This window comes from Paramacrobiotus metropolitanus, unplaced genomic scaffold (assembly GCF_019649055.1).
Source record: "Paramacrobiotus metropolitanus isolate TYO unplaced genomic scaffold, Prichtersi_v1.0 Parri_scaffold0000076, whole genome shotgun sequence".
NCBI classification, from domain to species: domain Eukaryota; kingdom Metazoa; phylum Tardigrada; class Eutardigrada; order Parachela; family Macrobiotidae; genus Paramacrobiotus; species Paramacrobiotus metropolitanus.
In genome coordinates, this window is record NW_026570296.1 from 592,909 (window position 1) to 606,899 (window position 13,991).

The 13,991-nt window shown below is 46.8% G+C and overlaps 5 protein-coding genes across 6 annotated transcripts in view; 2 read left to right on the forward strand and 3 right to left on the reverse strand.

The window, feature by feature from the left end:
- Positions 1 to 13,991, reverse strand: part of LOC129595281 (serine/threonine-protein kinase fray2-like) — a 90,810-nt gene that overhangs the window by 50,394 nt on the left and 26,425 nt on the right. The window lies entirely within an intron of this gene.
- On the forward strand, positions 1,185 to 3,263 carry LOC129595300 (kelch-like protein diablo). Its single transcript, XM_055492257.1, has 6 exons — positions 1,185 to 1,261; positions 1,412 to 1,694; positions 1,843 to 2,149; positions 2,221 to 2,871; positions 3,087 to 3,158; positions 3,256 to 3,263. The coding sequence occupies exons 1-6, from the start codon at positions 1,185 to 1,187 to the stop codon at positions 3,261 to 3,263; spliced, it is 1,398 nt and encodes a 465-aa protein (XP_055348232.1).
- On the reverse strand, positions 4,129 to 5,982 carry LOC129595301 (BTB/POZ domain-containing protein 6-like). Its single transcript, XM_055492258.1, has 6 exons — positions 5,837 to 5,982; positions 5,640 to 5,762; positions 5,432 to 5,493; positions 5,052 to 5,280; positions 4,653 to 4,788; positions 4,129 to 4,545 (listed from the first exon to the last, which is right to left on the reverse strand). Exons 1-6 carry the CDS (start codon positions 5,980 to 5,982, stop codon positions 4,129 to 4,131), a joined length of 1,113 nt encoding a protein of 370 aa, XP_055348233.1.
- LOC129595302 (BTB/POZ domain-containing protein 6-B-like) lies at positions 6,903 to 9,655 on the reverse strand. The gene is made up of 7 exons (XM_055492259.1): positions 9,414 to 9,655; positions 8,686 to 8,896; positions 8,504 to 8,626; positions 8,272 to 8,434; positions 8,033 to 8,211; positions 7,837 to 7,972; positions 6,903 to 7,412 (listed from the first exon to the last, which is right to left on the reverse strand). Exons 1-7 carry the CDS (start codon positions 9,430 to 9,432, stop codon positions 6,903 to 6,905), a joined length of 1,341 nt encoding a protein of 446 aa, XP_055348234.1. The 5' UTR covers positions 9,433 to 9,655.
- On the forward strand, positions 10,371 to 12,407 carry LOC129595285 (uncharacterized). 2 transcript variants are annotated; one of them, XM_055492239.1, is made up of 4 exons: positions 10,371 to 10,474; positions 10,550 to 10,941; positions 11,021 to 11,216; positions 11,796 to 12,407. In XM_055492239.1, the coding sequence occupies exons 1-4, from the start codon at positions 10,468 to 10,470 to the stop codon at positions 11,822 to 11,824; spliced, it is 624 nt and encodes a 207-aa protein (XP_055348214.1). In that variant the 5' UTR covers positions 10,371 to 10,467; the 3' UTR covers positions 11,825 to 12,407. The 2 variants fall into 2 exon arrangements, with proteins under 2 accessions (XP_055348214.1, XP_055348213.1); XM_055492238.1 differs by having other exon boundaries at positions 10,389 to 10,941.

Consider the following 13,991-nt stretch of genomic DNA (forward strand, 5'->3'; position numbering starts at 1 on the left):
TTTTAGCCGTTAGAAATTAATTCTAAAAATTTAGGAATTTTTCTGACGGTGGGAAATCCGTCGAAAATGAAAATCAAGAAAATGACCAACCTCTGGTCGGTTAGCCAGAAGTGGTCGGTTAGTCAAAAAAAGAGGTCAGTGAAAGTAAGTTTTTAGGTCGGTTTCTCCGACGAAAATTTATTTTTATCCGTTAAAAAGTTGTTTTTAACCGTTAGAAATTAAAGTTAACAGTCAAAAACTAGGAATTCGACCTAGTTTCGACCTGTTTCGACCTGTAACCACGACTTTACCGGTTTGTTACGGGTCCGTGGAGGTCGGTTATCCGCTGTTGGGAGGTCGGTGATCCGCCGTTTCTCGGTCGAAATCCGCCGTTAAAGTTGCGGGTCGCCGTTCAAGGCGAAGGTCCCCGTATTAATGGAGTAATCCTATCGCGCTGCAGGCTATCGTAGCGAGCCTGGTCCGTCAGCGTCCCGTAAGGTCGGGGAAAAACTGTCCGCTCTTCTTATGTGGAAGAGTTAAGGAACTGATGCTCACCGATTGCGTCAGGGATCGCTTTTGCGGTCAACCTGTGCTTCCACAATCGTAAGACGGCAAGATCTGTCTGATCAGCGGTCGAAGCAGAGGCTGCGTTTGCAGTCTATCTGACTTTTACCGTAGGTTCCTCAGGTTCTCCGAAAAATGCCTTTACCGTCTCCTCAAAGGGTCCGGTGGATCGAAAAGCCAAACGATCTGCTTACCATGTGACAGGCAAGCGCAGGGGACTCACAGTGAGCTTTATTGACAGATAAAGGGAGCAAATACCGCGTGATTGCGGGAGAGGAAGAACCAAGAGCCAATGTCTGGCTATGCAAAATCAGCACGTCAAGTTGCTGAGAGCAAGTTCTAGAGCGTAATCAAATGTAGAGAGAGAAGTGTGCTGGCGGCAACGTCGTGCTGTCCAGACATGTCGAATGTGATGCGCAGACTGGACTCGTATCCAACGCGAGCGTATAAGCGCTGAGTCATACAGCGAGAGAGGAACGAGAGAGCAAGTATGCTCAGTGAGTGCGCCCGCGGTGGATCCGCTAGGCGGAGAGTGCAGTGCAGCCACTCACGTACGTACAAGAGAGGGCGAATCAGCATGTGTGCGTTGGTACGCATACGCAAAGTGGCGTATCTACCACGCAGGCTGTCGTGCCTCTAACATGTTCTTATCGGGATCCGAGGAATCCAAGCAAGAAGTCGTTTACCTGCAAAACATTTCAAGCAATGTTTTATCACAGTAAGTTTCCTATAGTGGTAAATGGTCAGTAAAAGTTTTTAGCTCTGGTGAGCCTTAAATATTCTTATATGCAGATTCGTATGTTCTTTGCTATACTGTTTTCCTCGAATTTTCCCATGAATGGTCTAATGTTTGAAAATTCCTTTGCAGGCTGATTGATTATTGCTACATGACGGAGGTATTCATCACCGAAGGCAACGTACAGCCGTTGCTGATTGCCGCGTTGTTCCTGGACATTGTCCCTGTCGTGGCAGCCTGCTGGCAGTTTCTGGAAGATCATATGGACGTTAATAATTGCCTGCAGCTGTATTCGTTTGCAAATTCCGAAGCTCATAACAATCCTGCATTAGCAATCAAGGCCAAGGCTCTGGTCCTCAAGCATTTTGTTGGCATTACTCAAGGAGCAAAATTCCTGGAAATACCGAAAGAGATGGTATATATAAGATTGATTGTTCAAGTTTTCATAAGCAGTATCCAGCTCAATAAAGAAAACTGCAAGTGGTGCGACCACAAAACAGTTGCCTAAAAGTTTTCTTCATTCCTAATGGTAAGGGTTTGACAGATTTTCTGGTACTTGACAGGTTATCGAATTGATTCGATCCGACGATCTGCATGTCCAACGCGAAGATGATGTATTTTCGGCCGTTGTCCGCTGGCATCACCATGATTTCCCGCAACGTCGTTGTCAGTTTTGGGAGATATTGCAGTTTATCCGTCCATTACATCTCAGCGCACAGGGTAGTGATGATTACCTGTTGGCCTGTTTTAATTCGATTAAAGATTATTCGGCTGGGGGTGAAGCAGTGCGTCCGTCAGACCACCTCAAGGCCTTGCCGGGTTACGACAGCCAGGCATCCTCATTACGACGCATCCCAAGAAAATCCTACGGTATATTGCAGCCATTTTATGTTATCCCTTTTTCACAGTTAGTCTAACTATAGTAAACGGATTATTTCTAGCTATTGAGAGCCTCGTTATCTGTGCGGGTGGTCATCGCAGCCACTTCCGGACGTCTCTATCAGACAGCGTGGAGTGCTTCAATCCGCGCACTTCCAAGTGGAAAAACCTGGTTCATTTACCGTACGCTATAGCTAGAAGTGGTCTTATCGCCATTAATGAGGACTTGTTCGTGTGCGGCGGAATTTTCGGCCAGAGTAGCAAGGATGTGACGCCGCGGGCCATCCGTTATTCCAGCTCTCTAGCTCGCTGGGATGATGTCGCACCAATGAACACCGGGAGAGGCGATCTTGGGATTGCAGCGATAGACGGGTATATTTACGCCGTTGGTGGTCATGATAGCGAGAAACAGGTATTAGCCAGTGTTGAGCGTTATGATGGGGCCGCTGATCAATGGGCATACAAGGCGTCCTTACCAACGCCTTTGGAGAAGTTAGCGATCGTTGGTTTCGAAGGAAAAGTATTCGTGTTTGGCGGATGTACGTCGAACCGGCATACGATCGGCAACACCGGGTTTTGTAATTATGTTGCCACGGATTCGGCGTTCTGCTACGATCCGAAATCGAATCTATGGAGTGAACTGCCCCGGATGCCGACGGCACGGTACCGCGCTTCGGCGTGTGCCGGATCCGACGGGTTGATTTACGTCATCGGTAGGCGAATGTCGCGCATTAGTTTTCAAGATACAGCCATACGTTTCGATTGCTTTATTTTGCTTGCTGTTTCAAAACGATAGTCAACATACATGTAATTTGCAAATCTTAACTTAGAGGTGAAAATAAAGGGTGTGGCTTATAAGCAGCCTTACAGAGAATGAGAAGTAAGAATTTCCAAATGCGCTGTAAATTTAATCACGACTTTTTGGCAGGTGGAGTGAGGAAGAGCTATTTAAGCTGCGTCGAGGCTTATAATCCCAGGACCAAGCAGTGGACCAATAAAAGTAAGTACCGGCTCTCATTTTCCGGAAAATTATTGATTCGCCACTCTGAGAAACTTATGTGTCGTGAATTACTAGTTTATTGGCGAGTTCACTACAGAATACTGACACAGCATATCAAACTACTATTCAGTGCATACAAACATTGTTTGCGTTGCTATCTATCGTCACATTGTGAATCCAAGCTTCTTGAACTACTCGTAGGTGACATGAGTCGTCATTTATTTTCCGTCGGAAGTTGCTGCGTCGGAGATAAAATCTATGTTTTGGGTGGCACAAACGAAACCTGTCAAAAGACGATAGAAGTTTATGACGTCTTTTCGGACACGTGGACGACCATCGAAGAAAGCCAAATGCCGGTAGAAAAATGGGGGTTTGGCTGTGGTGTGGTAAAAATTGCAAAGGAACACAGCGAGCAGTTTTATTTATAAAAAATTCAAGAATTACTGACCGGATACTAACATACCCGCATCCGAAAGGTTGATGGTTCTCGAAGAAATACTCCTACTAACTAGTTGCGTTGTTTGTTAATGTTTGAATTGCATTACATGCGAAAACATGTTATATGAAAATATTTCTGTTGTTTGAGTTTTGCCTGAAAAATAGTGCGGTCCTGCACCAGTTTCTTGCCAGTCGTACTTGCCACTAGCAATCCATCAAGTGATTTCGCAAAATTAATCGTATATAAGTTGATCTTCCCAATGAATTAAGGACGCTGCCCAAAAAAAAGGCGCCGCTTATCGCATTTGAAGAAAGTAGAATATTATAGCCTTATGGATAAAAGACAAGTGCACAAAATGGACAACATAGAGATTACGCCATTGTCTCGCCGAAAACCCCATTAAACCCTTTCGTGACAACGGTGACATTATTATTCTAGACATGAATTCCTCGACATCCCCACTGTATGAAACGAATCTACTTGTGCTAACCGCGATCAAAACAAGACCACATGAAATGCTGCCAGAAATCCTCACAAAAGCATGCGAATGATCAGGGCCGCTTTGTATGTAACGAAACGTTCATGGTCCAGTGGGAGATCACGTTCCTTCGTGTAGCGCTGGCCGTTCTGAGTCAGAGAATCCTTGAACCGGCCTGTATGGCTATCGTAGACCTGTCCAGCGTGAACGATCTTGTCGGGCATGGCGCTGCCCTCTTGACCATCACTGCTCCACTTGATAACCACTTGGGAATCACGCCAGCCTGTAATGTGGGCTGCCGTCCAGCACCGTCCCCCCGTGCGCTCCGCGTACACAGCATCTCCGCGCTTGAAACCGGCACGGGCCAGCACATCGCAGCGGAACTCCGTGGGGAAGGGGAGCGGCGGCTTCACAGCAGCATGCTGGTGTAGAAAGATGCTCAGTAGTTCCGCGTCGCATAACAGTCCACTCTGCAATACGAAAAGCAAATGGAGTATACAATTCTTAAATCTTTTAATGAACATTCTGTGATCGCAATATTTTAATGTCGTCAAAATGACACCAGAGTGCAACTAACCTTCGCCGGACCGTCTGCCAGCTGAGCGCTAGTCAGGAGCAGAAAGCGAATCAGAAAGAGCGCAGCGCCCAACACCTGACGCCGGTGGTCAGCTGACTCCGGTCTGTTGTTTCGCTTACAGGCTTCCGTGACCCATCTACAAACACACTGCGATAGAAATTTGCAGTCTCCTATCAAGCATGAGTGTCACGCCATCGACACCGTCAAAGCAAGAGCCGCAATTATGAGCCTTTTGAGTTTGATTGCCTTTCCATTCAGTGATTAGTTGACACTTGACTGTACTAATATACTGTACAATACAGAATACATGCGAATATTCGTACGCAATACGATTATACGAGTACTGAGCACGAATGAAGACCCAAAGGCTCATCTTAAAAAAAAAGTATTCCTACTTACTTTTCCACAGCCAAGTAGATGTCGTGCTCCGTAGCCGTCAGCGTGTTGCGCTGCAATATGGCCTGCAACACATCCTGACCAACGCCAACGAACTGGTCCGATCGCAGAACTTCATCGGTATAATCATCCATCAATTTCAAGCACTTCTCCGCGATATTATCAGCACGCCAATGGATTGCCTGCAACAAGACCTCGTCGATAGTGGTAGCTAAAGGGATAGTTACAGCATCTGCGACAAAGAGTCACTAGCGCGCCATCATCAGCTGGGAGTAACCGACCTGTTCCAAAGTGCTCAGGCAGTTGCAGACATCAAGATGATTCAGAAGGTACTTAGTCCGAGCAAATTTTAGCCAGGAACGGTAAATCGTACTTCTCTGCACAGCTCAAAGTGGGGAAAACATTGTCCGCACTGAGATCCCCAACCTTATCCGTGTACATCCAGCTGCAAAAATTATAATTATCGAATGAATTTAATCAAGCTTTGCTATACTTTAGGCATAGGATTAGGCTGTAATGATGGTGATGCAGTTTTCCCTGCGAAGCCAAACGTGTTCTGCAGTATAAGTCTGCAATTTCGCCATTAAGTACCTAAGCATGTTGGCGAACGCATCGGGAATGCAATCCGGAATGTCGATAGGATTTTCACAATTTTCGGGCATACTTCCGTAGAACATGGCATAAAACACACTGCTGCGCAGACCCATGATATACCTGAAAAAAGCCACATGCCGGATGAAAAGCGCTGACATGGGACTTCTTTAGGACGACGGTGAGTCTGCGAATACTTGTGCGTTGCGAAGAGCTTCACAGCGCCAAATTGACGCCCGACAGAGAAGCGCACATCACTCATGGCTCCACTGGTCAGGGTCTGCTGGATGCAGCTGACAAGTCCCACATCGGCTGTGGACGAGGTGGAATTCCGGGATACCATGGTGCTGGACTGCTGGTAGCACGTTAAGTACTGGCTGTACTGCTATAGGTAACAAGCTACAGAGTGCAGAGAAAAAAACACGTTATCGTGTCGCAGGTAACACCACGACGTGACAGGCTAATCAATTCGTCAAAAATGGTAAACCGCAATTAAAAAGTAGTGAGGACAACTTAGCAAAAAGATAAAAGCGTTAAAAATCTTGGAAGATGATTGTTATCAATGTATTTCGTGAAACTAAATACCCTGGCTCGTCGCATCCGGGAAACTAAGCTGCTGGCCAAGTGACTACCACCCCATGGCGCTTGGCTGACAACCGGCACTCTTCCTTTTGTGAAGTGGCGCAATTCCGTTTGGTCCGCTCCACCGCGATTCTGTGCGGTATAGTCAAGTAGTTTATTCAGCGCGCTTCGTGGGAGCCATCGACTGTTCAGGTTGGAAAAGATGCAAGGTCACGAAATTAGCCATGGACCCATGGGTACGATTAGCAGAAGCACCAGATCCCTGCGCGACCAGATCGCAGTCTAACACTCTAACCTATTAGAGCGTGCCGTACAATAAAATAAAGAAAAATATAGTAAAATCAGGTTTTAAAATAGAATGGACGGCTTCCTATAAGTAACCACTGCGCAATCATGTGACAGAGATGGTGAACCGCTTAGACAATATTCATCCGCTTTAATACGCAATGTGAAAATGTACAAGAATAAATGTGAAGAATCAACAAAGCCCGGTCACTTACAGAACAAAAATTACGGAACAGCTAACTATACAAACTTGAAACGAGGAGTACTGTAAATTTTAAGCCCAACCACATTACAGAATGACATCGTGGGCGACAAGCACCAACATGCTGCAACTTCCGCTAGAATTTTTTTGCAGACTAATCATCCTTCCTTTCCGCTTCTGAGTTGTGGTCTCAGTTAAGCAGACGTTTTGGCCTTTTTGCCTTGCAACGCAATCCGGGCACGTAATGCCCGCATTTGATCGTCTTGCAACATCAACCATTTCAAGCCAAGAGTGTGTTCCTGGTCTTCACAATAAACCACATGCTGGTTTTTGCGTGCCCGGCGGTATCGCGACGGCCGGAAATAACCCGGCCACATAACCGCAAACAGCGGCTGGCCCGGCTTTAAGACATCGGAAGCGCGCATGATCTTGGTGCCGGCGGCGGCATCATTCCCGTCCCGCATGGAACTCCGCCACTCGAACAGAAACTGCCGCGGACGAGTCCCGATGATTTCCGCTGGACCCCACACCGGCCGGCCTTTGCTGATCTTGACAAACACTTTTTCGCGATGCTGATACACCGTATTCGCAATGCGGTGGAAAGAGGAGATGCGGGGTTGCGCGAGGAAGGGCAGCGGTGGTTTCTTTTTGGCAGATTTATACTTGTACAGGGCCTCTGCTTCGGCTGGTAGCAGTAATCTACTCTGTAATCCGTTAAATGTTATTCCAACATATCTGTAGATAGTAACTGATAGTTCTACTTGGTCTTTTACTGTCTAAATCCACAATAAAACGAAGACAAAGAGTGTCTCGAAATAATCCGATGGCTTCGCAAAAGGAGATTCACGCACAGGGTGATAGAAATACATAAAAACGGAAAAACCAAGATAAGAAACATCCATATATTATTCCAGGAAAAAAATTGTTAAGAGTGGCCTATGCAATATGTTTAGCCAAGCACTATCAGGGACAGTTAAAGTATGTACCGTGCCGGCTAACGATAAGGAAAACATATAATATTTATATATTGTGCGGGATACGTAAGTGCATCGAGCCATTTTTGAAGCAACTAACCGAATAAATCAAGCGCAAAGTACGGCCGTCTAAATTATGTAGTGGAGTGCCTACCTTTACGGGCCCTTTGGCTAACTGCGCATTGGTCAATAAGGGAAACCGAACATTAAACAACGCGTCACCCAGCATCTGTCGCCGGTTGGCCGTCGATGGACCAAGATTATGGGTACCGCAAGCCGTCAACGCCCATCTGCCAAAAGAACCGCCATCCTAGTGATCGTCGCACAGGAACATTATGAACAGTATTTACCTCTCAACCGCCAAGTAAACATCATTCTCGCCTACGCAAAGCGTATCACGCTGCAGGATCGTGACCAGTGTCTCCTGTTTAATGCTCGTGAAGTGCTGCGATTCGAGTACGCGGGTAGCGCATCGGTCGATCAGTTCCCAGCAACGCTTAACAATCTTCTCGGCGTGGCTGTAGGCACCCTGTAACGAACATTTAAGATAAATTCACGGTCGAATGGCGAACACTAAAGTTTAACGCACAATATTCTCCAAAATGGTCAGGCAGTTGTCCGCCCGCAGCCGGGCCCTGATGAATGTGACGCATGTTTTCACCAGAGGCTGCACATTGTACTTCTCCGCGCACGCCAGTGTCTGGCAGACGTTGTCCACGTACAACTCATACACTGTATCGGTGTATAGGAATCTGCAATGATCTGGAAAACTTGGCGACCTCCGCGTACCGCAAGAACCATCAAGGAGACAACGACCTAACCTGAGCATGTTGGCAAACGCTGCGGGCATAACATCCGGTATGTCAATAGGCTGTTCGATTTTCTCTGACAAATTTTTGTGGAAGATGCCAGCAAACACTGAGCTACGCAGGCACAAAACATATCTGCAAAATATTGTAAAGCCCTAGTTTCAACCCAGCGGTTCGTGCTCCTCAATCCTTACTTGTGAGCACTGAAAGTTTTCCCTGGTCCATACTGCCCTCCAACTGTGAACTGCACGTCGCTTAAATCTCCGCTAGTCAGCGAACGGCTGATGCAGTTGACGAGCTCTCGATTCGGTCTCCGGCGGTGAATGGAACCTGAATAGGCATCTACAGATATAAAGTCTTCAGGGCTGCAGTTGGTGGTTCCGTCCATATTGATGCACCGTGAACCTGGTGAATAGTAAAAATTATTACGAGGTGCGAAAAATTCTCTGTAAACTTGAAAACTTCACGGGTGATGTATGACAACGCACTGCAATTTTTTCAACAATATTCTGGCAAGGACTGAATTCCGAAAATCAAAAAATGATCGAGTTGCTAGGTCGTGCATACTGCGATGCATAACGTAGCCACCTCCCGATGGGGCGGTCAGCTAGCCACAACTGTAGAGCAGCAATCTACTCTTTGCCGCCGGCGAACAGGAGGTCGATCCAGTTATGCCGGTGTTTGCACGGAGTATTGCGGGGCTGGAACACTTTCGAATCCACAGCGCGGTCAACGGAGAGCAACAACACCTCGCTATATCTGTAACTTGTCTTGTTAAACGTGGCCTTGTTTACCCGAATGGCTAACTTTCGATAAACCGCTTTTCCATTGAATGTCCTGAACGTATCCCAGTCGATAAATATACTCATCAGCGTAAGTTATCAGATTCCGCTACTCGCCTGTCGCTGTTTTTGATACTTACACGGCTGCGCGATGTTCATCTAATTTGGGCTGTGTTAATTTCATCAAATTTGCTGCAATCGCACTCGAGTTTTCATCGCACTATCGTCCAGTGCAACAGCGCATGACCTTTGCACAATATCAATCGAAAACGACACGCTGTCAACTCTCAGTAACGATCGGTTCCAGATTTCCGATATTCGACATTTAGACCTGGTTGTCCAGTAACGAAGTTTTCCACCCGCAGTTGGGTAGCTGGATCCAGCGATGATTCGTGAATCGTCGTATTTTCTGGAAAACGTTTCGTGTCTCTTTGGTGGCTGACCTTGCTGTATGGCTACCGCTGATTTTTCTGTGACATCTTTAACTGACTTATGAAACATATCGACCGATATTCTGCTTAATCATTGTCATTCACCATGACGGGATTGCTGCCGTTGCCTGAAGACACTGCGCCAGTTCAGGGATTATATAGTCACGAAAGCGAATTAACCAGCCGAGTCCACATGCCGTAATGATGTACGTGCGAATCGCAGTAATTATGCACAAGGTACGTCACCATCGCATACTGTTGCAATAGTTAACTATTTCCGTGCAACGTCATTTGTTATGTTAGCGCTTGCAAACGCTTGCCAGAAATGACTCATGCCACAGTACTCATAAAACGTTCGATAATTATGCGTATCTTGCCATTTCAGAAATCATGCAAGGTGAACGCTCGGTTGCAGGCGGTGAAACAAAACGTGTTGACAGTCCTAATCACTGAACGTTGTATTGATATGACGATCTTCTCCTACAGTATTAAACGGAATCGTGAATAATCAACAGGTTAGCACGTGAGGAGAATGAGTATAATGATGACACGTTTCCACGCGGCACTTGGTGGCGACACGTTCGCATTCGTTCCGGCGGAGTGAAGCATCAATCTTCGCGAAATCTTGTTTTGGCTGCTTTGCAGCGTGCATATATACATCCTTAGTACACTCTTGGTGTTTTTTACTGTCGATCCCCGTATAAAGAGATGTCGCGCACGGGACCGTCTACAGAGTAAAAGTCAAGTTGCATTGCACGTCATCATGCGGAGTATGCTTACCGATATCAAAATGTCCACGTGGAAATTGCGATTCTTCTGTGATTTAACGGCATTACTCCTCGTAGAATCGGTTGCTGCTGGCACACTGACAGCACCGGCTCTTCCTGCCAGTTCTTCCGAGTATAACAAGGGCTTTCGCGACCGTCGCCTGCCTCACCCCATTGACTCGTACCACGCGTTTGACGACACCTGTGTCAGCTACGTTTTGCCGACTTGCAGTGCCGCGTGGCCGGTGTGCGCCTGTAACCACACCACCGCCTACAATGTCAGCCTCATTTCCCGCTCTCTCGATTTTCTCCGGATCGGCGAGGTACACTATCCGAATTCATACTCTTCTAACCGGATGTGCCCTCCCAGCTGTCTGCACACCGAATTCATCCCGCTGCCGCGCCTGCCCAATCTCCGCACCATCGTGTTAAGTAACATTTGGGTGGCGCCCGCTGATCGGCCGTTTCCCGTTGGTCGTTTTCTCCGCAGTGTGCAGTTGACACTAACAGAACTGAGTTTAAAATTCATATATCTACCCACCATTACAGGGAGTACCTTTGCCGGCTTCGCGGCATTGGACAGATTGGAACTCTCTCGGAATCGCATGTCGGCTGTTGCCGTTGACGCGTTTTCCAGCTGACACCGGCCCGTGCCCCGCCGACTCTGAAGACGGTGTGGATCAGCGAGAACACCATAACGCGACTGGATTGGTCCGTCTGGGAGCCGCTAGCGCAGAGCTTAGAGGTATGCGTTGGATAATATCTTAAAGCCAGTACAATCAGTGTCGCGGCGTGGCAAAAGTATATTGCGTACAGACGGTACAGTAATTTATTTAACCGTAAATAAACCTGATATTGCTATCGCGCTATTGAAATAAAGACTGCAATTTATTTATCCATGCATATTCTGACTGTCGGTCAACAAGCCACAGCAAAGGGCTGGCGCGATTTTATGCACCGAAAGTCAGGTTATTATCCCATCCTCTTGAGGTGAAGATGATTCAGAGTTTCATACTACAAGCCAGGGGCACAACTCCTTTCCAAAATCCAAAGTGAATTTAAGATTTTTGAAAACTGTTGAGGCTTGAAAGGAAAATGATGTAAGCTTGGTTGTGGTTCCGAACCGGCTTTGCACCAACGTGCCTTTTACAAAAAATTTTTAAGGAGTTTCTTATCACCTACCGGGTGCACCGAAATTGTTTTAAGCTTGCCCTTTGGTTCGCGCATCCGCACCTTTTATGGACAAAAACCGTGAAAAAAGGTTTTGAACTTCAGGCTGAAAACAAGTAGAGCATTTTATTATTTATTCTTACTGTTTTGACAGGCCATTTTTCTGGAGCAGAACGAGATTGAGGAGGTGTACTTGAGCCATGATTTCGCCATGCAGAAGGTGGGGGCGGTGCGCCTGGCCGCAAACAAGCTGATTTGGCTTGACGAGCGTCTCCTGGCCAGCGTGTCCAGCGAAAACGCGCGACCCTTCCTGGAGATTGAATACAATCCGTTCTGCCAAAGTGATGCAGACTGTGACTGCCCATCGCTGCGTCCATTGTGGAAATGGCTGAAGAAACAGCCGCGCCGCTACGTACCTCCGGGACGTGTGGTTACTTGCTGCTACGGCTACAGGGACCGTTTGACCTGTGGACCATACCGGATTGATCCCCGGAAGCGAAGTTTTGAAAAGTATATTTATACGCCGAATGTTACCGGTTATTACAGTGCCCAAAGCCTGTTCGATCTGGCGGACAGCCGCCAGAAATCGCTCCTGCAGTAGTCATCGCATATTTTATCCCGCAGTCGCGCGCGTTCTATGAATTTTAGATATTTTGAAACGCTACGGAATACCAGGACTTGGAATGTAATTCATGTGATGGGCACTGATTTTCTGACTACCATAAAATTGCAACGGTATCTGCACTGTACTCATACATCTGTTAATCATTCTAATGAGGCACTGTTCATCAGCCAAGTAAAAAGCGTGCTCTTCCGCAGTCAGTGTGTCGCGCTGCGTAAATGGCATTCAAAGTTTTCTGCGAGATGTCGGTGACTTCTGGCCTGACTGCATAACCAAAATAATGGTGGCATGAGTGGCATCCAGCACAAGAAAACACTTTCCACAATGTTTACATGTCATTCCACAGCCTGCAGGCAGTGAAACACGTCTTCGATTACTGGTTTCTTTATGAGGAATCCAGACAAAATGTTGAAATGGCCCTCCCTGGCATTTAATGCGGTGATAAGGTGGGCAATCTTCGCACTTCGTGCGCTGAATTTCTTTGTCAACCGTACAACTCGTGCAATCCTGTTTGGTATACCGGGTTGACGGTTACGTATAATACTTACACAGTACATCACTTCAAGCCTCTGATATGATGCGGCTGACGTGTACTGGCGTCCCTTAGTACACATCTTTACTACTTCTACCCAAGGCTTAGGCTTAGTCCTTACTACAACGTCTACTTGAGTCATGACCAGGAGTTCGAGTCGAGCCTTCTGAGAAATGTCCAGCAGAGAACTTTGACCGCGACTTGCCATTTCGACGTGACCGCGTGTCAGTGACGTAGCTTTACCTATTGTTCTAGTGTACGAGCTGACCCTTTTCTCTGATTAGTTAATGCTGTCTTTGATTAGTCCACGTGTATGTGATCGTAGAGTATTGGCTAGTTTCTAAATCCCTATTGTTCTCAGAACCGTACCTGCGCGTACGAAGAGTCGCACCTGCGCGTGCCCAAGACTATATAAGGCGCTCGTCGCCCACACAAATGTCAAGAGTTTCTTTCAACAAGCAGTAGTGCTTGTTCACGACCTGATTAACTTCAGACTTCTTGCCCTGGGATCTCTTTTCCAAGTGAGGATTCTTGCTAACTCACCTCTTAGTGACCTTTCACTTATGTCAGGGGTTTTTCCTTTACTTCGTCGACGTGCATTATCATTTTCAGATAGTCTCGTGGCGTAATAGGTTACCCACTAGCTCCCACTTGCATCCCGTGACCTTTGGTCTCTTCTTGTTCTTCGATCTTTATGCCTCGTAATACCGAGTTGATGGATAGTTTCTCATACGCTTCGGCTACCATCTAGCGTGAGGTCAGGTAAGTATACTCGTATCTTTTGTGTATTGTGTTTGCAGCAGGGATTCCTGAGTTCCAGCAGTTCCTGACTTGTTCCTGATCTTCGACTTCTACTGTATTCGCTCGCACATCTTGGACCACAGAGTGTGTGTACGGGAAAAACGCGCATTCAATATACACACTCTAACCGGGCCAAACGCGCGATTCGCGATTTGATAAATTTCTGATGTCTTACAACATCTGGACTGGAGAACTTCTTGAATAATGAAAAAAATTAGAGCTCTAACAATTTTTATCATGTTTAGGCTCGAAAGCAGCCATTAACATACAGCTTTGGCGTAAGCACGAGTTACAAACGGATTTTGTTGTGGTTTTTGGGGTGCCCCTGGAGGAGGGGGTACGTTCCGCGTCAACATTCTTGATGGCGATGAACCACCGAACAATGCGAGCTTTCA